Below are 26,912 nucleotides of genomic sequence, written 5' to 3' on the forward strand. Positions count from 1 at the left end.
ATCTGAGAAGAAAAGCTAATTGTACATGTGGCAGTGCCTTGGTGTCTTTGTCCCCATGTTGACAGAAAAGGCAGCCTTTCATCAGATGCAGTGAGGATGGCGAGCAGCTGTGAGCACAAACTAAATAGCAGTCAGGCTCGCTAGCGTCACAGAGAGACCACATGAGAGGAGCAGGCAGCGTTCATTTGGGTCTGCTTTGGGTCAGCATACCACTGTGTGTGTGTGTGTGTGTGTGTGTGTGTGTGTGTGTGTGTGTGTGTGTGTGTGTGGTGTGTGTGTGTGTGTGTGTGTGTGTGTGTGTGTGTGTTGCCTCAGCTTATTTTCTGGTTGTTTGTGCAAACAGGAAGTTATGACTAGCTTTCACATGGTTTACGTGAGTCCTGATTGGAGACTTCAGGTTCTGTGCTGGAAGTTGCTGAATTCCTCCCTCTAGTGGTGAGTTTTGGTTAAAACCAGAAGAGAAGATTTAATCTCAAAGCGGGGTTTTAAAGGACCTGTTGGCTGTTTCGCAGTCTCCCATTAAAGTCTGTGGTCTGTATGGAGGGAGGTGACCAGTACTGAAATAAATATGCCTAATTATAAGGAATTATTCTTTCTGTATAATTAAGAATTGAAAATGAAAGGTCATTATGGTCATGAAAGAAATAGTCCACATTGTCATAACATTAACATGGAATTCAAGATGTGATAATTGTATTGTAATAATCACTTTGAATATTTGAAAAACAAAAGCCCTCCCATCTGTTACCACATCTAAACTAATATCAGTTTAATAATTTAAGTAATCTGCATGTTCCTTCTTAATAAACTGGCTTCCATAAGAGGAAGCTGCTGCCACATTTAGTGTCCTACTTTTGGGGCGTCCTTGTAAATGTGATGCCCGAACGCACGTTGTTCTAGAACAAGAGGAGATATTTTAGTTCCAGTGTTTGCACAGTGTAACACAAACCAACCCTCCTGTGGAAAGCACCAGTAAATCCACATTTGCTGAGATCACCTGTGGATCCCGCTTCTTCATTTTCACGTGTGCCCATTAGACACTCCAGTTCTTGCACCACATTTTACAGATTAAGTTTAATCATCTCACATGACAGTAAAAACACTGTCGATAGAGAAAAAAATAAAATAAAAGACTGTTTGAAGCCAGGTTATAAATAGCCCTCTGTTCCTCTTCATTAATCTTCATCATTATCATGTGAATCCTAACAAGGAGCCCATTTCAGACTGTGTCTGATTGATTGGTTACATTTGCAAACATCGTTTAATAAGTATTCCCAAACATCTTCTCAGTCTCAGTCTTCACAGAGTCAACATTGCAGTTGGAGCTCAACAAACCTCAGACATGCAGGCGATCCGGTAAGAAGCTTCTGAGCAGATCTCAGTATATTTGAGCTATTTTAAGGAATGCTTGACCACATTTTTGTATGATGATATCGAATGATACAAATGGAGACGTTTCCACGTCTTTTGGAACCTTTAATCTTTAACTTGCTGCATGACCGCGGTTCCAGGAATTTACTGTTTTGACTTAGGTGGTAAACCTCACCGCCCTCCTAATTCAGTTACCATGAGGTCAAACCAACATCTCACAAACACACTCCTTTATTTTTACACACACTCCTCTTATCCTCTTACAAAGCTCTTCTTTAACTTCCTTGGCAGTAAAAGAATGCCTTCACCACCACTTTGGGTGACTCTATTTCTCGTATGCTTTCGCATCTCACCTCCATCAGGTCTCTGTTTTTCAAGAACTGGAGCTCGGACGTGCGTTTGGATGGGAAGACAGCTATAGTGACGGGAGGAAATGCCGGAATAGGCAAAGAGACGGTGAAAGATCTGGCCTCCAGAGGCAAGAAGTATCAATTTGAAGCTCTTTAACTGTTTGGCACAATGTGTGAACCAACACAGAGACTTCTGGCAGTCGAGTTAGAAATCAGCGCTTCAAATTCAAACAAAAGCAGAATTGTTTAACAGTGATTTATCCGGTGAACTGTAGGTGCCCGGGTGGTTTTGGCGTGCAGAGACATGGCAAAAGGGGAGCAGGCCGCCCGTGACATCATGAGGGAGGTGAGGGGAGCCAAGGTAGTTGCCAGGCTACTGGATCTGGCTGACACCAAATCCATCTGCCAGTTCGCTGAGAATATATACAACAGTGAGTCACACACACACACACACACACACACACACACACACACACACACACACACACACAACACACACACACACACACACACACACACACACACAGAGTATTACAGAGTTACTTGCACAGGCATGTAATACACATGCTGTTTATTTTCCAGCTGAAAAGTCTCTTCACTACCTGATCAACAATGCAGGAGTGGCATTTTGTCCTTACAGCACCACAGCAGATGGATATGAGACACAGTTTGGGGTCAATCATTTGGGTATGATGTTATAAAACATTAATAATACACAAGTCCATTTATATACTCTCCAATTACTTTCTGTAAACTGTCCATCTCCATCTCTCTCCATTCAGGTCATTTCTTCTTGACCTACCTGTTGCTGGATTTGTTAAAACACTCAGCCCCCTCACGGGTCATAAATCTGTCCTCAACGGCTCACAACATTGGCAAGATCCAGTTTGATGACCTGAACGGGGAGAACAACTACCACCCCATCAAAGCCTATGCCCAGAGTAAGCTGGCCAACGTCCTGTTCACCCGAGAGCTCGCCAAAAGGACTGAAGGTAGCGCTCACTCGCCCCAACCACATGGGTGTTCTTACTCCTAAAATGATGGCTCTATTTTTAAATTATACTGTCAATAATGAGTCTGGTGAGAGTACATTTTCTCTTGAGTACATCACAAAGTGCTTCTTGGTGCAAAAATCAGACAAAACATTGATTTGATGAATAGAAAAATAAAAAAACTATTCAAGTAATGCTTTAATGAGGAAATAAAAAGGTGCTCTTTAATGAAAGGAACGTACCAATGAATGCACATAAAAATGAACAAATAGCAATTATTGAAATTACTCATACATGTCTTTATGCGAATGGATTTATGTAAGTCACTAACCAATTGTGGTTGGAAAATACTAGCAAATTGTACAATACTATCAGGCAGTAACAATATAATTATCAAGTTTAAAGACAAATCAAATTACATCATGTTAGAAAGCGTCATGATGTTTCATTCTCAACGTATTTGATGTGGATTTGGAATTTTCCATAGTGGTTCAGCTGCAACTGATCCACACTACACTTGAACTACACTTCACAGAGTAAATCAAGTACACAATTAGTTTGAAATGCATTAAAACAGTATTTGATACAATACAATTTGATGTTCTTTGACCACAGCTCTTGGCGTGAGCACGTACTCAGTGGACCCGGGCATGGTGGACACTGGAATCACGAGGCATTTGATGCGCCCTCTCGTAAGCTTTGTGAAAACCTTTGGGTTTCTCATCAGGACCCCTGCAGAGGGGGCCTACACCACCATCTACTGCGTCGTCACCCCTGAGGACCAGATGCACAATGGCGGATACTACAGGTGGGGTTCAACAGCAGCATGGATGGTGGTCATGAAGCAGAACATCAATGTTGTCACACTTCTGTGTCCTCCCTACAGCAACTGTGCTGCTGCACAGAGCTCCATCGCAGGTCAGGACGATGGCACAGCATTGAAGCTGTGGGCCGCCAGCTGCCACATGCTGGGCATCCGCTGGAGATGATGCGTTGCACGTAAACAGATTTTCCATAAGGGTGCCGCAACTGCTGTTTAGGGCCAAATGTAGTTTTCAGTGATGATTGAGTCTGATGGTGAATGTGTGACATAGAATAAATGCTGCAAGTAGATAAAGAGGTGATTTTAATGGATGTTTTTTAATGGCAGAACAGAAGGTTGTATTTTGAAGGTTTTTTTTTCGAAAGCAAATTGGAAAACAGTTAAAAAATAAAATAGCTCCCATATTGTATTTCCATATTGTATGTTACACACGTGTATTAATACACATGTGTAACATGTGTATCAATAGTAGTAATTTTAACCTAAGGGAGCTGTGAAGTGCAATATTAACTATTCATTTGCAAAAGAAATCTCTCACAACGCTCCATTTAAACACTACAATTGTGAAATAAAATCATCATCTATGGACATAGACGTTAAATTTGATATTGGACGACATCTTGTGGTCATGTTATAGTATTGCAATCAATTTTCTAACTTTCAACTCCTAGTTGGACTAGTTGGAATAGTTGTTTGTGATTTTTTTTGTTTGTTTTAATCCATTTTTCTTTCACAGTTGTGTGTACACAACCTTCTCAACACATTCCTTAAATACAATTCACACAAGTTCGTATTTCATTTGTGCATTTGTCTGTGGTTGAATAAACAGCTTAAAAAAATGATAAAATGATAATATAAATGTTCACAGTCAGGCTGACAAATTCAAATCTCCAAAATGAGTTCAACAGCCTATAAATGAAGCCTGTATGACGAAAGTGGAGGCTGATGAACAGCCTATAAATGAAGCCTGTATGATGAAGGTGAAGGCTGGTGATGAAACTCGTATGATGAAGGTGGAGGCTGATGAACAGCCCATAATTGAAGCCTGTATGATGAAGGTGGAAGATGGTGACAGCCTATAAATGAAGCCCATATGTTGAAAGTGGAAGCTGGTGAGCAGCCTATAAATAAAGCCTGTATGATGAAGGTGGAGGCTGGTGAACAGCCTATAAATGAAGCGGCTATGATGATGATGGAGGCTGGTGATGAAGCCTCTATGATGAAGGTGGAGGCTGGTGAACAACCTATAAATGAAGCAGCTATGATGAAGATGGAGGCTGGTGATAAAGCCCGTATGATGAAGATGGAGGCTGGTGGAGGGAGACTTGTGGAAGGCTTCCAGCATTTACGCCTTTCAGCAGGAGGCACGAGCGTCTGGTGGTGAACTTGAGAAACAATCACACGCCTGCTCGCACCTGATTGGCTGAGCTGTGGCCGCGCTGTGCACGCGGCGGCGTGGCAGACGAAGCGGACCGAGCAGAGCCGAAGGTGTGCCGAGGTGTCGTTGCAGAAGTAGCTGCCTTCTGCTCCGCGGGCGCTTATTTATCTGTAGGGAAGGATGTCCTGCAGGTAGGACCAGTCATTTCTACGCCTGTTTCTTTTCCCCCAAGTATTTATTGACTCAAGTGACGGCACTTCTCGCAAATCTGTCCGTGAGTCTGAATATTATACAGGAAATTTGACAGCTTATTTGTTCAGCCTCTTTTAATGAAGTGCCAAGTTTGTGCTGTATGAATACTAAAATGGCCGTTTGAAAATGTATGGTTCACATAGAATTTGTATTGTCTGTTGTGTTTCTTTACATTTTCCCAACATTCCACAACAGGTCTTATTATTGGCTGAATGTGCATTCTTGACAAAGTAGCTTAAGTGTGACCTTTAACTAGTTTTCTGGAGGCTCCTTTTTTCATGTTGTGACAGGAAATAATTGCAATTGTTTCCTCTTGTTTTGATGTGCTGTCTGTGATGCCCAGGAGTGTGTGCTGTTATCACTGGTCATCAGAAGAGAGGTTAGATGGGAAAACAGTCATTATCACTGGAGCCAACACCGGCATCGGCAAGGAAACAGCCAAAGATCTGGCCAGAAGAGGTGACATCTTGCTTCAGCAGGCAACGGCTCTTGTTCAATCAGTGGAGCACTTCTTAATGCAACAGTGGTTTTTAAGCTACAAAGCCTGAGCATTATGTGTGGGCTTTGCCCTCAATACCCCCTCTCCAGACAGAAAGATAAAAAAAACACCCACATTTTGGTGGCAAAGAAGCACAGATGGAATGATTTATGAATTCAGTATCGTGTCTATTTCCCAACTCCAGACACAGGAGATATGTCAGCAACATGCATCTTGCAACTAATTAGAGGGAAAGACAAAAGGCCGTGATGACAGACGAGCCATCACAGGGACAGAGGGAGCATTGTGAGGAGCTGCTCTCCCCTCCTGAGCCAGACAGGCAACAAAGGGACACACAGACACATGCAGAGAGAGGAATATTAACACTTGTCCTGCATATGTGATCCTGTCTACTCATGAGGTGCACCTACTTTTGTTCTCACATGTACACCAAAACTGGCTTTGTTTTTATATATAAGATCACATGATGTCTTTGTCACGCTGGGGCAGCATCATAACGTTGCCTGGAGAGTTTCACCAGCTGAATTAATCTATACGTGTAACTCCACAATGACAACATGATTAGATTTGGGAAGGATTCATTGCAGATGGTGCTTCCTCCAGGCGGAACATCAGCGTTTTTAATCACTTCTAACATTCATTTTTCCTCATGACTGCTGCACATGCATATCACTGGTGTTTGTGAAGCAAAATGAGGGAGCATGACTGTAATGTATTATTACCATTTTGCCTGATGATGGGGCCCATTTGCACAAATAACATTGTGTAAGAAGGGCTCTTTAACTTGACCTTTTATGTCGCATTACACCAAATTGAGGGAAATAGCTGGGAAATTCAAGGCCAGCTGGGTTTTCCCACACGGGAACAACGGGGTGAGAAACAAAGGCCCTGTGATGGGGTGCAGATGCTATGCATCATCTGCTTATTGGCTCTCCTCCTGTATAATTGCTGGGCACGGTGATAATTTTGCGCAATGGGGGAGATTTCTGTCTGTTCACTGTTTGTGTGGGAAGAGCTTCATGCTCATTGGCGAGCGTGTGTGTGTGTGTGTGTGTGTGTGCAGGGATCATTAAGAAGTATGCATTGTAATTTCTGTGAGAAATGAATCAGAATAACGCACTTGAGAGGGTCTTTTCCTGACAACAGTTGGCTGGACGAGCATTTTTGGAGTTCTAGAAGAAACTGTTCAATCATATTATACTGTTTTTCAGCTCAACATAGTTTTCATTTACAAAGAAATAAAGCAATAAATTGCAGAGAAATCTATTTATTTGGATTTGGAGTTCATTTAAATGCTGTTAACAGATGTGTTTTTTTAATATCTGTACTTGTGTCTCAGGGGCCCGTATCGTGATGGCGTGCAGGGACCTTGAGAGGGCCGAGGAGGCACGGACAAACATTCTGGAAGACACGGGAAATGAAAACGTGGTCATCAGGAAACTGGATCTGTCCGACACCAAGTCCATTAAAGCCTTTGCTGAGCTAATCGCTAAAGGTCTGTTGATCCGGCTTCTGCTGGTGCTGCCTCTGAAAGTGTGAATAAGACGTTTTTCATATTAGAAAACCTTGCTTCTCTGATTTTCCAGAGGAGAAACAAGTGAATATTCTAATAAACAACGCGGGCATCATGATGTGTCCCCACTCCAAGACTGCAGATGGATTTGAAATGCAGCTGGGCGTCAACCATTTGGGTGAGTCCTGCTGCAGCCTCACAATCTGTAGCTGTACTTTCATTAACCTGCGAAAAAATATTTTCACTCTCAATCTGACCTACTGATTAGCTATCTCCCCCAACCCTAACCCCCCTGGTTACAGCATTGCATCATGGCTTCCTTCCATAGATTTTCACAGATTTGCTTTTCTTAGCATGCTGATGATGAGAACAATGTGCTCACCAACTCACATATGTGCACACGTTTGCACACATAAACTGTAGGTACTCATTGACAAACATTCTTCACTTCTATACCTTCAATAAAGATGAACTCCTTCTGGGGTCATGGAAAAACAGGAAGTGGATACAATAGCCAGAGGCCACATCCTTACATGTACTTGGTCACAGGGCTCTCTGGAATATTCTTTGAGATGGGAAAATATGTTGTTCAGTATATTATTTTCAGCATTAGTTTTCTGGTATTTTGGCCTCACATTTAGGTTAATATAGTTAAATTACAGCATATATCTGACAATAAAATTGCCATTTTCTTTATTCAAACCGGTTAAATGAGCATTGTGATAACTGCACAATTTCCACAACTTTGCTCAGGCCATTTCCTGCTGACATACCTGCTGTTGGACCTCATCAAACGCTCAACTCCTGCCCGTATCGTCATTGTGGCGTCGGTGGCACACACCTGGACGGGACTTCGCCTGGATGACATCAACAGTGAGAGCAGCTACGACACCATGAAGGCCTATGGACAGAGCAAGCTGGCTAATGTGCTGTTTGCACGCTCACTCGCAAAAAGGTTACAAGGTGAGCTAAAATATTGCATTTCTTGGAAATGTATGATCCTTTTGCTTGGAGGTTTATTTTGACACAATAATTCAATGCATCCATGTCACAGGTTCGGGTGTGAGTGTATTTTCTCTTCACCCGGGGGTGGTGCAATCTGATCTGTGGAGGCACCAGCACCAGTGCATCCAGATGGCTGTGAAAATCTTTAGAATTTTCACCAAGACAACAGTGGAAGGAGCCCAAACCACCATCTACTGCGCTGTGGAGCCTCACCTGGAGAGCCAGAGTGGAGGGTACTTTAGGTAGAAGCAGCACTTCAACCCAAGGATAGTTATAAAAGAGCTTTTAGGACACAGGCTTCATGCTGCTAAGTACTTCCTGTTGAGAAAAGGGCAATTGTTTGTTGTAAATACAATGCACCATGTTGTAATGGCAATTCTCTCTCACTGTGTGTCCTTAGTGACTGCGCTCCTGCAACGTGCTCAAGGGCTGCTTCCGATGATGACCTGGCCCAAAAACTGTGGGAAATCAGCTGCAACATGCTGGGCATCACCTGGCAGTAAAACCTTTCAACAATACAGTGTTTGGAATTTAGTACTGAGGCATTAATGTTCTATTTTGTGTTGAAATGACAAAAGAGGCCTTACATTTAGCTTGTACCTTAAAACACAATATCATTAGTCCTGATGGCTATATGTAGTAGTAGTAATGTTTATTTTTATTTGTATATTGAGCATAGATACTGTTCTATAATGATGTTATCTTTTATCTATTATCTTATTATTATCTAGATTTGCTTGAATTGTGCAAAACCCTCTCGTGCAATTTATATGGTCTACTTCTTCTCAGAATGGTAAAGAGTCTAAATCATGATTCAATTTCCAGATGAAGATATTCCACGAGAGACTCTTATCGGTTTCCCATGCAGCGCTGTCGTTAACAGTTATAGAATGTGGTCTCTGGGGTGTATTTACAGCTCTGCATTTTTAAAATGAGACACATCTTCAATGATCAGTCTCGCTGCACAGCTTTGTATCACTCACCTGTGAAAATGCAGAACATGCATAACATGATGCAAATTGTCCCCTCAGAATGGGAACAATTTATTGACCCTGCAGCACTGTTACTCCAAATTGTGACAACATGCACAATCGGTTAATAAGTTTGAAGAGGTTGGCAAGGTTTTTTTGTGCCATTTACATATTAGTTACTGTACTTTCTCCATGGTTTCTGTTAGCTGAGGTGAAGGGTTAGCTTTTTGTGATGCAGCAGGTTTTTATCACCAAAAATGTGCACCTTTTTAATAGTGAAATGGAAAAAAGGACCTGATATGACTTCTTTATTAAAGTGCAAAAATACACACAAAAAAACGTTATTTTAGAGAAGAGACCACGTTTGTGCAAAGTAGAATCAAACAACCAAGTAGCAGACATTTGCTCTTTCAATTATTAAATATCAAAAGAGCTTTGATTCAAAATAACACACAGTGCTGCAAAAGAAGGTCCAACACAATGCCTCAAACGCATCACAAATACACCTTTTCCATTAAAGTGTCTCTCATCAGAGTTGAGCAGCCCTGAAGAGGAACAAGGTTAGTACAAATACTGTTTACATTCTGTTTAGGGTTCTTTAAATACCTTGGTTTAATAAAGTCATTAAGGTTAAGGTTTAAAGGATGAACAAGTCTCATATTAGGGTAAAATAAAAGTACTAATGTGAAAAAGTTCATTAGAATGAAAGAACATTGTCATGATTATGAGCAACTTTATTTTATAACTGTTGTACACTATTTTTTGAATGTATAATGTATTCTGTCAGCTTTTATATTGATCCAAGGATTCTTAGTAACTTCTCAACCCTCAATCTTTACTATAATTCGGATGGGGCTTCTAGAGTAATGTTCTTGAAAATGCTAGAATTCTATTAAGCAACAGTACTGCAGTCTTAATCACATGAGGGATTATTCAAGGCTTAAGAAATGTGGCATGAATCAAAAGACTGGCTACAATGCCTCCACGGCTAATATTCCTTCACAGCAATATATGCATTTTGTGCTTTACATCTTTACCAGTATTCAATCCATAGTGCTTTTTCAAATGGTACAGAACTATATATGTGTATCTAGTAAACACAAATGTTAGGTGATTAAAACGTGAAGAAAGATTTTTGTAGGAAGGTGTTTAGTACAAACACTTGGATGGAGGGAATGCAGGTCTCTTGAGAGTTAAACAAAAATCAGATGTTTTAAAAGTTGGCAAAAACAGGATTGTGCTGCGATTTCAGCTCTTTGAGCAGAGACACCGCCCAGCCTCTAGGTGACGCTTGTTAATGAAAACCTTCCAGAAACCATAGAAGAAGATCATGCGCACGCGCGTCTAAAGTCTACGTCAGCTCTCGACCATATCAAGCTTCTTCAGGCTACGTGGCCTTCGGTCTTTTCTTCGACTTCTCCACTAACACGACAAACAGGTAAATTTGACGCTTTTCCTGTAAAACATTGTGTGAATCAAGGAATCTTTGCAGTAAGTCTTGAGAGCTCTGTGGCCTTTTTATTTTATTTAAAAAAACTATAATTTCATTTCATTGTAATTCACCTCGACCTGATTTTATGGCTGACGTTAGTTGGCTGTGACGGTTTGAACAAAAAACAGTCACGTTTGGTGATACTGGCTTACAATTAATGCTTGGAACGAGATATTTTAGGGTTAAAGTTACTGTGCATATAGTTTTGAGGTTTATGAATCGTCCGTGGTGTTAATCCCCGAGGCTGCTCAGGTCAACGTCAGCATTGAACGAGCCTGATCACAGCTGAAATTTGTCTTTTCCACCGTCCACAGCCCAGAACCATGGATCAGGTCATGCAGTTCGTCGAACCTGGCCGACAGTTCATTAAAGACTCTGTAAGACTCGTCAAAAGATGCACAAAGCCAGACAGAAAAGGTAGGATCTTGCTGTTTGGCAGCGCATCAATCCTGATAAACCCAGCTTTGTTGAGAACTCATGACATGATCGGAACCACTGAGCACACTCGGTTACTGCCTTTTGATAACACTTTGTGGATTTCTTACCTCTAGAATTCCAGAAGATCGCCATGGCTACTGCTATTGGATTTGCCATCATGGGTTTCATTGGGTTCTTTGTTAAACTCATTCACATCCCCATCAACAACATCATTGTGTAAGTAGTCCTGTCATAAATATTACTATCATAAATGATTGCGTGATTTAATTTGTATTGAAGTATCGAACTGATTACCATTTAAATGATCTGGTCAATGCCTGTGATTATCAGTTCAAGCAACAGAGAAAGTGTCATCTGGGAAATCTCATTCTAACTTTTTAAAGGAATTTTAAGTGTACAAATTAAAGTGTTTTGTGAGGGTGTGGATCTCTTATGCAGTTGATTATATAGAGTTTTCTGCTTATTTTAAACTGTCCTAACACTACTGGTATTTTCTCCAGGGGTGGTTAAATGCTGCTTTGGCAGAAACTCAAACATGAATATCTGGTTAAAGAAGACTGTCGGCAGATGGGACTGAGGACTGTAAGGATGGCATTTTTACATTGTTCCCAACATTTGTATTTCATTGTAAATAAAAACAAATGGGAACCCATGTAACGATGTGTCCTTGCTATTTTTGCAGCAATTAAATGTTTTTGTTTTTAACTGATTTGTGTGAGTGCTAATAAAGGAACTCATTTTTATCTTGGTCTTTTCTTGACTCTGGATCAGTTGCTGGTTCAATTAGCACTTGTGGGTTTGGTGTCTTGCTGTGGTGCTGCTTTTGGGGGTGTTCTGGCACCTTCCATATCTTGTTCTGCATGGTGTGGGGGTGTTAGTTCCCACCTATAATTTATTTTTATACATAATTTACATATTAAACTAATCTCTAACTGAGACCAAGAACACAGGAGGAAAATTATTTTATCATACTACACTATTAAACATTCCAGGCTTTAGATGTTGCAGTAAAGTAGCCCCACAGTTCTGAAAGATTATTGGTATGCAGCAATTGCACTTATGTTAAGATTAATAATGCAAAAATCAAGTCTTTAATGTTGTCTTTCATTCTTGGTATCCATGTATCCCCATGCTCCAGAGCAGTGGCTGGTCTGTGGTTACCATTACAGGTTTCCTGGGGTTTCCATGGGCAACAGGTTCATAGGTGTTGGAGGTGCTTACAAGCTTTCCAAACTGCAGGACCTGGTTATCTGTGGAGGACAGAGGAAACTGTTTAAATAGTGGTTTTGAGTGCTGTAATGCATTCTGCTGTTGAGGATGTCCTAATTTTAGTGACAATGTCTTCTGAAGTGATTTGTATGTAGAGGCGGTTTACTTGACTTTGAACGTAGACTCGATCAGAGTCCAGGTCAGGATCACAGACAGAACCACACATTTAGTAAACTCACTGCACTTGATAGTCCTACAGGCAGGACAAATACTCCTGAGACAGATTCAGCTGCCATTAAGAGGCTGACCAATGAGGTGTGAGGCTTTTGTTTGGGGATCCTTTCTAAAATCAAGTAGTTGGTGAAGGAGAATGAACTCAATTCCATTCAGAGGGAAAAAAATTGAAAAATGTTTTTTAAAAGGCTTGACAAACGCACAGTGTTTATGCTTAGAATACTAAAAATCGAACATTTGATTAATTTAGAAATGAAGGTATTTCCGGGCCAATCACAACTGAATCGGAAGCTGGCAGATACTGACACCTACTGGCCAAATCGGGGAGTGCAAAAATTAGTCCCAGTATGATTCAAATTACTTATTTTAAAGTAAATAAATATATAGCTTAATACCCATCTTTTGTGTGATACACCATAATTGAGGGCAATGTCCTGAGTACCCTCACGAACTATTTGATGTAACATTTGTGTAAATTTGCTTTATGAAAATTTAAATGTGAAAATTATAGCAAAGAATTCAATATGCTTCAGTGGGCCAAAATGAGAGAAGATTTTTTCCCCATTGTGGGTTGATTTAATTCACAAAGCATTCGCTCTGAATAAGCTGAGGTGACAAATGTCCTGAGAGTGGAGCTGTTGGATTGTGTCTAATGTAAAAATGTGCCTAAGGCTATTTCTACCTGAAGCTTTCTATTATTCATTTACTGTTATCTGCATTCCTCAAATCTACAGCAGATGGGGGAAAAAAGGACACTTTTACACTTAATTTTGTCTGAGCCAGCAAGTTTAAACAACAAAAATCCCCTCCTGCTCTGGACCGAGTTATTATGGGAAGCTTTCTCTTGTTTTTAATCTATATTGATCTTCATGATTTCATGTCTGGGTTCAGTCAAAAGTATTTTGGCTGTCAGATCTGTCTGAACTGTTCTGTCTATGAAACACAAATCATCAGGAAGTGATGAGCCAACTTTAATTGCCATGTAAATTAGGTCATTGTAATTTAAAAGACCAGGGAATATCCTGTATTAGCCTCCAGAGTACAGATTGTAACCACTGAGTTTCAGTACTTTACCATTTAAAACCTTCATAATGTTAAAAAGTTAAAAGCTGGAGTGAGAGTGAGCACCAAAGTGAGATGGAAACAGCTGTCTCAGGCCATTAGAAACTAGATTTTAGCACACTGGAAAAATAGTCCACACATGGGCACAACTGCCAACGTGGCCAGGTCTGGCTTTCCAAACAAGTTCACTCTGAGAGCAGACTGAGAGATGCTAAAGATGTCTCCAAAACCCCTAAAATGTCCTCCTAGTACCTGAGACAAGCATTCCTCTTCAGTCAGAACAGGTGATTAGCCCTTCTCTCTGAGGAGGAAACCTTTGCTCTCTACTGGTATAATAAACTCTGCTCTGAAGAGTCCTAAACTGATTTATTTGGACACCGGAACAGAGGACATGTTTGAACTAAACCAAAAACAGAATTCAAGGAAAAGAAGCTCACCCTGACTGTGAAGCATGGAGGTGTCATATTTAGGAACCTGACCAGCTCTCAACATAGAAGCTACCATGATGTTTTTAGCCTGAGGGTTCTCGAGCAACCTCTGGAAAGCCAAAACCCAACTGGACTCCTGCAACATGACAATGACCCCAAAGTGCCAGTAAATCCATTAACTGCTGACTGAAACCTGAGAAACAGAGGATCCCGGGATCGTAATCAATCAATCAAGACCCAGATCTTAATCCCACTGAGATGGTGGAGGTGCTGGAAACAGACTGTGCATGCAAGGAACCCCCAATCATCTCACAGCTGAAAGAGAGCTTAAAGAATTCTGCATTGAAGAGGGGGCACATATTCAGATAGTGGTAGAAAAAGCATCTCACTGAGGTATTTCCAGCTGGAGCGATTTTGTGGATATCGACCTACAATTATTAAATTACAGATTAATCAAAGCAATGTTACACATCGATATGTAAACATCTCTAAAACACTGGTCATTTAAAGAGATTTGCTTAAAAAAACCCTCATGTTCTAAAAATAATTAGTTATTGATATATTCTGTCCTTCATTTATGTAACTAACTGATTTCAATGTTGTGTTTAAGTTTCCAATCAACACAGAAAATATCTGATGGATGACATTTTCTCCCTATAATAGATAGAGAATTAAAAACTGATTTAATTTTAATGCATTTATTTATTAAAATGCTACATTAATTGCTGAGCCACAAGTTCAAGAGCCTTAAAAGCGCCAACCGTCGTGTACAATTAATGCAAAATATCTACAGATGTCTTTTTAATGACAATGATTCCCTTCATAATCCTTTTCTTTTATCAATGATGATGAACACATTCAATACTTTCCACAAGCAGGGGAATTTCCTGAATAAATGCAATTTCATGCAGAAAATATGGTTATAGAGTATGTTTCACCACATAAGTACATTGTTTCACCATATAAGTACAAGTGCTGGTGTTCATGTGTGGCGCATTTAAAGAAAACAAATAAATAAATAAATAACAGCTTCAAAGGGTGTACAGGGATGGTGTTAGAGCAGCGTGACTGAGAATGGTGGGGAAAATAAGCTGGATGTGAAGTTTGGGTCCTTAATAATTGAGTAACCACAGAGGTACAGCCACCGTGCTCAGGGTGCATGAGAATAATGTCCAACTGGGTTAAAGTGCTGCCCCTGAAGTTTTTACTCTGTGGGATAATGGTCCCCACTAAGTTTATACCCGCAGAGCTGCAAAGGTCACCAAAACTAGAAAATACAGACGAGGCACAAATCGCCGTGTAACACAAGAAATGGACCCGTTTCTAACATTCCTGAAAAGATTCCTGCAGGGGGGATGGAAAGATTACACAACACATCTTAAAGCTTGGCTCAGATGAAAATAAACCTCCTATACACAGTTAACTGGCTCACAAATCAGAATTTTGCAGTGAAATTAAAGGTAATCACATTTCATCAAAACTTATTTACCCATTTTAGCGATGAACATCCATCCATTAGCCTCTTAGATCTCATTTATGCAGCATCTCTCGAGGCTGTTCCAGTCACCAGTTTATCACTGGACGCACGTAAAGTACAGCAACTGGGAAACACTGATCTGACTTGTGTTACTACTGGGATGGAATTGTGTTACTGGACAGCGTGACACAGTCAATGGCAACAAAGAAAGAGGTCCTGTACTCAGGCTGCAAGAAAAAGCACAGTGGAGTATTCTGATGGCAGATGTCAGACAAACAAATGTGCCTCGTGCAACTCTTGAGGGTCAGACATTTCCTCTTAGCTCAACATGTTTGATTGTACAAACAGGTGATGATGGATCAAGTAATTAAAAAATAAATAAATCACAAAATCATTGTACGTTCACACTGTGTACATTGCAAAAAAGGGAAAATTAAATAGTAAAATAAGAAAATATACACCAGACATATGTTGTAGTTACTAAAGCCGCCACCAGAGGCAGCAAAGTGCAAGGGGTAAAGTATGAGAAGTGTAAGGGTATCTACATTTACTATCAAACATTACTTGTGCCCCCCATCCCCAAACACACACACACACACACACACACACACACACACACTCCTTACTGAGCAGAAAGGGTTTTCAGATGGCTTCATTAGTAATCCCCTCCTCAAAGCTGATAGTGATCAATAACGGCCCCCGTTGCAAAGGGGACCAAAATGAGCATCGCACCCTCCGGTGATAACAATGGAGATGTTTGCAGCCTGTAATTGCATTTCCAGCTCCACAGCTGAAAGAGCCCGTCAGCTGTAAGTAGACCATATTTACACAACAAATTACCCAGGAGAGAGGGAGGGTGAGGAGAGGAGACACACACAAGGCACTCACACTGCACAGGGCAGCTGAGAGGGGAATTATAGGTGGTCAGGGGCATTTCTGAAAAGGAGAGATCATTATGCTTCTCTATTTGTGCCCCAGGTAGTTCAGTGATATGTTAAAGGTGCAGCATGGAGCATTTTACGAGCTCAAGTGCTAAATTGTCTGCAGAACAGCTCAGTGTAAACACAAATAGGACCACACGAAAGGCAACTGGTCTTTATCTAAAGGTTGTTTATGTTATTTGGCTCAGGAATAATATGACAAAAAGGTTGACTTCATGTTCCCATAATCTCTGAATGAGCATGAAACACAAGATCTTTCTGCCAGACTTTCACCAAGACTCAAAAACAGTTTGACTGATGAACAACACCATCATTAGACAGATCTGAGCTCTGACAGAGTCAGCTTGAAAAGATTTGCAGATGCAGCTCAGCAGGAGATAAAACTGCCTGTATATCTTCACACGTTGCAGACATCCTCCCTCATCCGTTGTTCACAAACGCTCTCTGGTTAAAAAGATGGAGTGACGTGGCTTAAAGAAAGTAGACGGCTGTTTCGGTGTCCACTAGTCTGGTTTACAGCCGGAGTTTATGGAAATCTCTGATCCAGTGGGCTCTTTGATTCAAAGTGTCAGAGACGTGTGGCGCAGAGGCAGAAATGTTTCAAAACCCTCCTGGGTGACACAGCTGCACACCAGCTCAGCTATTGAAGATGCTTTATACTCACTTACGCCCAGTTGTCTGCTGTAGAAAAGCCTTTATGATTACAAAAAGTGCATGAAGGCATGCGAGAGAATCTCGATATACTTGACTATGTTTTTGTTTATTGTGCACATGCAGAAATCAGGATTTATTTATCTAGAGCCAATATCCAAAAAGTCAATATTGTAGCATTCTTTGTAGGGTCAAGGTCAATTTTTATATGTTACAATAAACAAAATGATTTGCATGCTAATTTTATTATACTATAAACTATAGAAGCTAACCATTTCCTAATATGCATACTTGTCCTTGTGTTCTCATGTTCTTATGAAATGCCATCATTTGCTGATGTACAGTTGCAATACTACGTACCCAAGCTCCCAAGTATGCGCCAAGCTTCTCCGATGTGTAGTTGTTTATATCAATCAGTCAGCCAGTCAGTAAGTCTATGTTATACATATCCAGTGTATGTATACATGTACACTCTGGACAAGTCTCCTGCTCAAACCCACAACATTCTTGCAGTGAGGTGACAGTACCAGTGCGCCGCATATGCAGTACATGTGTCTAAAAAAAGTAGTGACTTCACTTTTCTTCTTGACATGTATGTATTTATGGCTACTTACTGGTTATGGCATGAGGCAAGGCAGGCACTGCCATTGTTAGCACCATCTGCTGTGTAATGATAACCTCTTCCATTAAATGTTTATGGCACTACTGGTGGGTTTGTCTGGGAGTGTGAGGTGACAAATGTCATTCTGGCTTAAGGTCACCTTCAGATAAAAACTAAACGTATTCACAGTCAGTCAATAAACACGTGCAAACAGACAGCACGGCAATTTAAACCATATTTTTGTTGCGTCTAAAGCTCCAAAACAGGTGAACATGCATGCGAGTCATTTTCCTTCAACTCTCCAGGGGGATGTTCTAACAGTCATTCATATCAGGCTGCTCCAGCACACACCCACCCAACTTGTGTGAGGTGCACGGCTTCAGAAATCTTCACGTCCATACATAAAAGTGCAGCGCTCCCGCTTTCAGAACACTTTTCATTTCCCCTCAAGGAAATAAGAAAGAAAGAAGCTATTTTGGGAAGGGGCAACTCTGCTAAAAGGTCAGTGGCAATGTTGATATGTAGGTTTGACAGAGGGAGAGTGAGAATGCAGTAGGAAATAAAAGGAAAAAGGTTGGAGAAGACTTCAGATTTCCTGAAGGTCGCAGTCCAGATGGAAAAACAGAAGGATCAGGATGTATCAGTTTTAAAGGAGGGAAAGGAGAGTTCATACGGTAAAGATGTACGCCTCTGGCAGGAATGCTGTTTATGACCTTCCTGAACCGTGTTAGACACATTCATCCGCATGACTAAAAGAAGTACAAGAACATTTCTTTACTTTGAGGATGATTCCTTCAGGCTGGAGTGGCTTTATCTTAGTGACAGAAAAACTTTAAACACAACCCCGTCAACTCATTGTTGGAGTTATTGATTCTGAATTCATGTCAAAATGTTCTAAAAAGGCCTAGCTTGGCCCCTCTCCCTCCGAAACCAAGCAGATTCTGCAGCTTTGAAGATGACTTAAAATGTCAACACATGGAAATCCCTGCAGGTTTAGTCGTTTTTGACACCTAGTCAAAAGCATCTGCCTTCACAGGTTGGCCAGGCAGGAAAGTTAGCTTAAACGTTCCTTTAAGAAGTCACCAAACGGAATTAGACGTGAATACATCTGTAGCAACAAAGATGACCGACTAATTAAATACAGGCGACAGATCTTGATTGTGAATATCGCGTCTGTATCATCGTGTTCACAGTCAAACTAAAGATACGGAACAAACAGCAACTGCTTATTAAGATGCAACATTGTTTGCATGCTGATGTGTTTTAGAAGGCTCACATTTTAGAAACGGCCCACTCTCATTAACAGTGAGGGCGAGCCTTCTAATCTTACCCAAAGTTTATTTTTAATTAAGATTTCTCAATGGCGTCGTCTCTCTGAGACTATTCCATCTGTGATCACATTTGTTCTTATCAGACTCTACACCTGTGCTGGCTTTGTGTTCCTGCGTGTTGCTGTGCTGATATGCACAGGTGTTGGCATCTTTGGATGTGTCGGTGTCACCCAGCACTGGGAGAAGGAGTTTGGGAACCCATCTGGAGGATCATATGATGATTCTTCACCATTCCCCTGACATTTAAAACACTGCCTGTGGAATTCCTTCTGAGTAATTGAATATGTATTGAGTGGGAGATTTGGAATATCGAAAAGCTGGAGAAATGGGAGTAACAGAGCAAAACAAAATAATCACAAGGATACAAAAATGACAGCAAGGTTTGGATGATTTTACATTTACATGATAAACATCACAATATTTCTCTTTTAAACCTAAAACACAATATCAGCATAATTCACCACATCCTTCCCAGGTCGAGACTTCAGAGTTGTAAAATGTACGTTCATTAATGTAAGTTTGATCAATAAATCCAAAAATCCCCGAACATCAGATCATTTGATTGATTGATGACAAGGTTAATTCTTTAGCAAACACAATCAGGATACGGAGCCTCCTTTTGTCAATAAAGAGCTTTATTTAAATTTAGCTTAGATATGGATCAATTTTTTGGGACCGTTTTATTTGCATTAGGATCTGGAAGGATCAGCTGGTCCAGAGGTTTTTCCAATCCATTTCTTGGATAACTATAAGCTAAATCTATGTTCTAAGCAACAATATACACATGTATGGTGATTCATTTAATCAGAGCAAAGAGATCTGACCAACATTAGACTTTAAATTGGATACGTATGAGAATATATATATCTAAAAATTACAATTCCAGTTCAGGGTCTGCACATGCACATTATATTGCCTGGAGACGCTAAACTGTGAGGGCACTTTAAACCTGTCTCAGCTATATCCTAATCCTGTGCGTGGTGACTGCTGGGACAGACTTTAGCACCCCCCCTCCATGACTCTAATCAGGAATAAGCTGCAGTCAAAACAAGACGGATGGGTGATACATAAGGTCTCACCACCATAAATAACATTTATGGATGCATGCACCACCCATAACTGCATTTTTAACATTTGCTTGTGTCTAATTACACATTGGCACTGCCAATGGTGGCTACTTCCTCCCAATATTCCATCCTTAAATACTACTATATGACCTGTGCGTATAACTAATCTGACTTTAGTGTAGATAACAGTGATTTACTCAGCTACACAAAATCCCATATTCCAAAAAACCTTTGTCACATTATTTATTCCCAGCCCCGTGTGCTTGAGTTTGTGGCTGTTTTAACCCGATAAAGAGGAAATTATTAGATACAGAGGAAGAAATGTTGCGGGAGAACACGAGCAGCTTATTTGCATATCATGCTGAATGCAAACCTCACAGAGGAAATCCTCCTCACCCTTCCTGTGGGGTGACAGCCATTGTTCCGGCTCTTCACAAGTTTCTCTCCCAGTGTTCTCAAAAGCATTAACCTCCACGTCACCATGCATAAAGAGAAACTTTCACACAATGAACCACAAACAAGAGGACAATGTGTTGAATGCACGCGTGCATATGCACACTATCAAATGCAAAAACCAAGCAAATAAAAGATAAGATGCTTTTTTTAAATCCCCTCCCTGCTTCCCACGTATACCATGTGCACAGGAGCTGGTTTGCGGATGACAGCTATTCAAATTACTTGTTCATTATGATCCATGCTGAGCCGAAAACACCACCACAGTGCAGGTTTTATCACAAGTGCATGCACACACACACAAACACACACACACATCCTTGTGCTTCTATCTTCATGAGGACTTTCTTAGACATAAAGGCATGACCCAGCTCCTAACCAACCCTAACATCACAACTAACTCACCAGCTCTAAATGTAACCATAACCAAAACCCAATTCCAGCCTCAACCTTGAAGCCATGAACCCTCAAACAGCCCTGCTATCTTATATGCGTACAATATAAGTTTTTCCTATTTTAATTTATCCTTCTTAAATAAAATGCGCTCTGTAAATCTTTGATTATCAAGTTGGGAACATCTTGATAATCTTGTTAAGTTCTAATTTCACCCACTCCCCACACACATTTAGATGCAACTTCTGTTGTTAATGAGTTGTCCACTCAACCCTGTTCCGTATATAGTGAGTACAGTATCTAATTGTGAAGGAGTCTGTGATTTTGGACCCAGCAATAGATTATTATTTCTCCTGCGGTGGATGAACTCATCACCTCGTATATCTGTTAGAATCGGCACTAATTTCTGTTAGTACCTTTGAAAATCGCTCCTGTGAATGTCACGTTGAACATGTCGCAGCTTCCTATCACCCAATTTATATAAATTTTGCTAGGGCTTAAATTCTGACTGTGTCTCTTTGATGATATGCAGAAGGTGCAACAGGTCTGTTTACACAGCCTGGGTAATGGTGCACATTTTTTTTTCCTGATTGAATTATTCTGACCTTTAAGGCCAACGTGGATTTCAGTCATAACTAACTTTTTGTGTGGACTGCCACTTAGGGCATGGGGTTGGTATTTAATTAGAAGCTATCTTATCTCAGGATATTCTTTAAAAATAAGACTTTCCCCCTGGTGCTTAGCTTTAGAAGAGATTAATACTGAATGCACTATCAAAAAATGTAATTCTGTGCTTATACTGTAGGTAGAAACTTGTATGTAACAGCACACAATGATCATGTTTAACTGGATTAAAAGAGCAGTTTGATTTGCTGGAAAATAGAGCCAGCAAGAATTGCATAGATGGCCTAAAAAAGCCTTCCTTTTCACAAATGTGGACATAAGGAGGTTAGTTTGGAGCAAAAATGGAATTTTCCAATCAAGTAAAATATAAAAGTCATGTCTCACACACTGTGTTTGGTTTCTGGCAAAATATGAACACATGTAATAACCTTTATCTTAATCTGGAACTTTTAAATCATGTGAATAGTTTTTTGAAACTTTATCTAGTTTACATTAAGTCAAAATTAGTCACTTAAAAAATAAACAAATGTTGTAATTCATAAAACCTGCACAAACAAACTGTGCGTGTGAAGTCTGTACTTGATGTACCTCCCTACAACCCAGCATGATGGCTTAATTCATTCATGCACATGAGGAAGAACTTCAATCTCAGAATCTGTTGGTAGAATTATGGCTTTATGAAGGCCACTTTTATTAGGATACTTTATTAACCATGGCACGTTCAGAATTACAGGGTTTAAGAAGAGGAACATTTACTAAAGAGTACTTTTATGCTGTAAGACTGTGGTTGAAGATGTTGCTGAATGAATACCTGTGTATGGTTCTCCTCATGTAGCTAAGGAGAAAGAATGCATGATGCAAATGAGTTGAGGAGAGGCAAGAATTAATGACCCTGCCTTTTCAAGTATGCATTACATGTGTCTTATTAAAACAGGGAGCACACACAGCAGGGACAGGAAGTAAACCAGGTCACCTAAATTACAATATTACTTGAATATGGAGTATCAGTTTGAGTAGCAGACCACCTTGGCTTTGGCATATTCATAAGAATAAACCACACTGAAGCTTGCAGTAAAGGAATGGGTGAGGAAAGGGGGGGGGGGGGGGGGGGTTAACAGACAAATTTGTTCCAGTGCAGAGCCCCAGCAGCAGCCTTTTACGTCACATTAATGTTAACATTGGACACTTGCCTTGGCTGGTACGCTAACGGTCATTTTCTGCAAGGTAGAGCGAAGACAATGGAAGGCACAAGAGCAAAGAAAACGAGTGGGGAAAATCGAGGTTAGGGCTCCTTAATGCGTATAAATCGACAGGGGTCTTTAAGTGTTACTGCAGCTATTGCCAATCAAGAGTCAGAGGCCCAACCAGCAAAAGTCTGTCTGGGGTTTATGGTCCCAGGACTGGCTGATTCACAAAGAATTAAACCTTAATTCAGTCGGCGTCACATGGTAGGACATGCTGGGGTCAGCAAACAATTTTAGCATTCCATTTCAAGAAAGTAGTCATCTCCCCTTGATTTTATAATAAACATCTAGCGATTGGAAATGTGGTCATTTGGTGTGGCTTTGCCTTCCTTGTTCACACACACACACACACACACACACACACACACACACACACACACACACACACATTTACACACACACGTATTTACATGAAATGTAAATACGGAAATAAAAGTTGTAAAAGCAGCCTGGTGAGTGCGACAGAAACACATCAAGCATTTTCATCTAAAAGCTTTTGATTTTGTAAGTGTTGTGTGCATGGGTGTGTGTGTGTGTGTGTGTGGGAAGGGGGTTACACATTTTTCATTTTTCAGACTATTTCCTCCTTTGTATAATCATCATGAAACATCAAATAAGTGCCACAGCCTCAACATTCTTCCATTTCCTCCGTCTTAAATATGATTTTGCCAGTATAGAAAGACAGACATAAGTCATGTGACTTCCCCCTTTTATGTGGTTATTACATTTCATCTTTTCTCAGACTATAAGAATTATTGATCTAATGAGCATATCTCTAGCTAACATCCATGCTAATTTTACGGCAGCTCATTACTCAATAGAACAGCCTCAATTACACCGTGTTATGTCTCATTGGCATTCATTTGAACTTAATTTAAAAATATTATCCTCATCCAATTTCTTGTACAGTGAATGCCTTTATATAAAAGCACTATGACTGTAGAGTGTATATAATGTAGCAGGTGTGTGTTTATGTCACACAGTGTCATTTCAAAAATGGGCACAGCTGGTTGCTTATGCATCTGGTTTTCTCTTAATTACGCTGTAAGCACAGCAGTTAACATTTCTCCTGCGAGGGGGTGGTTAACAGCAGGAGCCTCACACAACAGGACCTTAAATGATAAGTTTTTTGCCCCTCTCAGGGCAGAAAGAAAACATTGGTGGGAGAGATTGTGTTGACTTAACTAACCAGGAATGGAAGCAAACTTCCTGACTGACAGGACTTGACGGACGTTGCTGGAGAAAAAACCCAAGTGGAAACTGCTCATGCTGCACAGCAGCACTACTTTGAACCCATTAGCTGTTTATATTGACCTTGATCCAAAAATCCGATGGCTTAAATCATCTGTCTTGATTGGAAACACATTTATTTCCAAATAAGCCCACCAGAAATTGACACAACAAATAGGGACAATTCAATAAAAGCAATGGTAACCTCTTATACCAGTATATATAAGTGTTTAACTACTATTACTTGACCTCTGTCTAAACACCACAACCCATGTTAAATACACATAAATTAATAAAAAACATAACAGCAATGGTGACAATATTGTGCATGTAGATTCCCAACAGAGATTAATTATTGCGTCCTCTGAGAGTCTAACAACTAAGAAGTGGAAATTCATTCTTGATAGTCAAGAAATAAAGACACTTGACAGCGGGAGGTTGAGAGATGAGGGGAATGATCTCCACTTGGAAGGTAAATATCAGGTATTCATATTTCAGTTCATTCCTTTATTGTGGACTCTCATCAGATTAATGACTGCAGAAAATGGACACTACCCTCCAAGATGTGAGTCTCCTCATTAGAGCAGACTACATTCTCCTTACATCCCTACCTGCATTTAGCACTCTGTACATTATTTCTGAATGCACCCCTTTCCTATACTTTTCTGTGTTGCAGTCCTTTCATTAGAGAGCATTCTCAGCAAAGCTGATGCTTCCCCTGCTGTTGAGCTTCATCCTTCATCATCCTCTATTATCTAATGCTGTCAAAAAGGCTGAACAAATTGCTGGATCCTCTTTATTTGTAGAGCACTTTTAATTAAAGAATCCAGCTTTATAGAAAGGAATATATGGTATGTTTAGGTAATACATCATGAACAGGCGGTGGTATATGCTCATTATATCATGGCCAAAGGGCGTTCTTCGGCCCAACACGAAGGAAATTTTATAAAACAGTTACCAACAATTTCAAGTTTGCTGCAGAGCAAAGGAGAACCGTAAAGCTACTCAGTCCAGGTAGTTTCCCTTAGAGTTCCTGTTTGGACGATAATAACAATGTTGTTTGGACCTCCTCTTAACATCCACTGACACACCTTTAGCCTGAAAAAGTCTTCAAAGTGCTTCATTTCCATTTTATCTCTGTCTAATTTATCAGTGAGGCTAGCATCACTGTGAGCTGTTTCTCAATCAATCAATCAATCAATCTTTAATTATATAGCGTCTTTTACAATCAAAATTGTTTCAAGGCGCTTTCCAGAATCCCAGGGCCTAACCCCAGACAAGCAACAGTGGCAAGGAAAAACTCCCCTTTAACAGGAAGAAACCTTGAGTAGGACCACGCTCATGTAGGGGGACCCTCCTGCTGATGGCCGGCAGAGAGAGAGGAGAGGGGGGAGGACAGGTAGAGGATAGAATACGTAGGAGAGGAGAGGAGAGGAGAGAGAGGAGAGGAGAGGAGAGGAGAGGAGAGGAGAGGAGAGAGGACGGGCACAGAGCACAGAAACACACACAAAAATACACTATTTATACAGCAGGTCAGCGGGGCCGGAGGTCATCATGCAGCTCCGAAAGCGGCGATACCTGTAAATGAATAGGGGGGGGGGGAGAAGCAGAAAAACTACACAAGAATCAGCATAACTAGTCTACTCGATGAGGAGGAGGAAAGGAGAGGAAAGGAGAGGATTTCTTCGATGTGGAGTGATACAATGTTAACAGGTAAACCTCTGGTATACTCATACCACGGCTAAAAACCAACCAGATGGCTTGAATTCATTTTTCCACTCTATATAACACTCCTTTGTTACAACTGCTGGAGGATTGAGCTGAGTAGTGGCTAGATGATAGATTCATCTTTACTGGAACAGAGTGAAAAGTACACAAGCAACTCTGCAGCACATGACCACCAGGACTTCTGTACTTTTATGAGAAACTCGCAAGCTGCATAAAATGTTGACAAGCTAGAAGGAGGTCCCGAGATGGCTACAAGACAGGAAATGATCAATATCTCATGGAGAGGCGGTGGCTTGAACAACTGAAAAAAACTCTTCCAGACAATCCTTTGAAAAAATGATTGGGGCAAATATTATGCCTCCAGACATCTAATTTGTCTAGACAGAAGATCTTCACAGTGTTACAGCACTTCAATACTCCAAGACCTTGCCTGTAATTTTTCCATTCAGAACAAAGCTTTTGTGTAATTCTTAGACACTATTAATGATAGAAATACCAACAGCTTTTGATCTTATTGCAAAATATTAATCACCCAATATAATAATGACCCTGCTGAACATGCTGAATAACTGTTGAATTATTTGAGTATTCACCATGAACCATAAATATATAAATCACTGCAAATCTTATTAGTTAAAGCAAAAGTTAAACCAAGTTCTCTAAAGTCTCCGGGTCAGCAGGGATTTAACGGCTGACAGACCAAAACTCATTTTTACAGAAAGATTATATACTTTTAATTACACGCAGGCTTTGAACACAAGTCGGGGGAAACATTTCAACAACTTCTAAAGCATTTTGCTGTCATCTCAGGGAGTATTTGCACACACGTTAGGCCCCATTAAAGATGCATCAAAAAGACCAAGATATAAAGAGTAAAAACAAAAGCACAAATCACTGACAAATAATCAAGATGACATGTCACTATGTAAACACATCATGCGCTCCAACATTTGAGGAAAATACCAGATTTCCTGATGTGGCTGCAGATTCTGGAACTTGCTCACAATCCCGATGGGAAATTATTACTTCCAGCCTCTAAATATGCATGTGATTAATTAGGCATCATATTCTAATTGGCTAATCTGCATAGGCCTCTCATGTGGACCTCCTCTCATTACCATTCACATGTCCGTTGGCAGGTGTGCTCAGTAAATA

General features: G+C 40.5%; 3 protein-coding genes across 8 annotated transcripts in view; 2 read left to right on the forward strand and 1 right to left on the reverse strand.

Moving 5' to 3' along the window:
* Positions 1–1,172: 1,172 nt before the first annotated feature.
* On the forward strand, positions 1,173–4,381 carry si:dkey-73n8.3 (uncharacterized protein LOC100150965 homolog). Of its 2 annotated transcripts, XM_057013039.1 has the most exons (7): positions 1,173–1,356; positions 1,734–1,849; positions 1,997–2,152; positions 2,304–2,408; positions 2,504–2,713; positions 3,329–3,521; positions 3,600–4,380. In XM_057013039.1, exons 1-7 carry the CDS (start codon positions 1,343–1,345, stop codon positions 3,700–3,702), a joined length of 897 nt encoding a protein of 298 aa, XP_056869019.1. In that variant the 5' UTR covers positions 1,173–1,342; the 3' UTR covers positions 3,703–4,380. The 2 variants fall into 2 exon arrangements, with proteins under 2 accessions (XP_056869019.1, XP_056869018.1); XM_057013038.1 differs by lacking the exon at positions 1,173–1,356 and having other exon boundaries at positions 1,472–1,849; positions 3,600–4,381.
* A 647-nt stretch (positions 4,382–5,028) lies between these two features.
* Positions 5,029–9,849, forward strand: zgc:112332 (uncharacterized protein LOC553712 homolog). 4 transcript variants are annotated; one of them, XM_057013042.1, is made up of 7 exons: positions 5,029–5,105; positions 5,510–5,645; positions 7,005–7,160; positions 7,252–7,356; positions 7,932–8,141; positions 8,233–8,425; positions 8,584–9,849. In XM_057013042.1, exons 3-7 carry the CDS (start codon positions 7,019–7,021, stop codon positions 8,684–8,686), a joined length of 753 nt encoding a protein of 250 aa, XP_056869022.1. In that variant the 5' UTR covers positions 5,029–5,105; positions 5,510–5,645; positions 7,005–7,018; the 3' UTR covers positions 8,687–9,849. The 4 variants fall into 4 exon arrangements, with proteins under 4 accessions (XP_056869022.1, XP_056869020.1, XP_056869021.1 ...); XM_057013040.1 differs by having other exon boundaries at positions 5,510–5,625; XM_057013041.1 differs by having other exon boundaries at positions 5,045–5,188; positions 5,510–5,625.
* Positions 9,850–12,031: 2,182 nt separating this feature from the next.
* The window catches only part of tpk1 (thiamin pyrophosphokinase 1), a 42,043-nt gene continuing 27,162 nt past the window's right edge, over positions 12,032–26,912 (reverse strand). For both annotated transcript variants that reach the window (XM_057013044.1, XM_057013045.1), the window contains exon 9: positions 12,032–12,334. In XM_057013044.1, the coding sequence (XP_056869024.1) occupies positions 12,189–12,334 (146 nt within the window). In that variant the 3' untranslated portion in view covers positions 12,032–12,188. The remainder of the gene's footprint in view (positions 12,335–26,912) is intronic.

This window comes from Takifugu flavidus, chromosome 17, assembly GCF_003711565.1.
Source record: "Takifugu flavidus isolate HTHZ2018 chromosome 17, ASM371156v2, whole genome shotgun sequence".
Classification (NCBI taxonomy): domain Eukaryota; kingdom Metazoa; phylum Chordata; class Actinopteri; order Tetraodontiformes; family Tetraodontidae; genus Takifugu; species Takifugu flavidus.

Coding starts and splice junctions, on each gene's coding strand:
- si:dkey-73n8.3 (XM_057013038.1), top strand. CDS start 1,708: ATGCTTTCGCATCTCACCTCCATCAGGTCTCTGTTTTTCAAGAACTGG. Junction 1,850..1,996: donor GAAAGATCTGGCCTCCAGAG/GCAAGAAGTATC, acceptor GGTGAACTGTAG/GTGCCCGGGTGGTTTTGGCG. Junction 2,409..2,503: donor GTTTGGGGTCAATCATTTGG/GTATGATGTTAT, acceptor CTCTCCATTCAG/GTCATTTCTTCTTGACCTAC.
- zgc:112332 (XM_057013040.1), top strand. Junction 7,161..7,251: donor TGCTGAGCTAATCGCTAAAG/GTCTGTTGATCC, acceptor CTGATTTTCCAG/AGGAGAAACAAGTGAATATT. Junction 8,426..8,583: donor CAGAGTGGAGGGTACTTTAG/GTAGAAGCAGCA, acceptor GTGTGTCCTTAG/TGACTGCGCTCCTGCAACGT.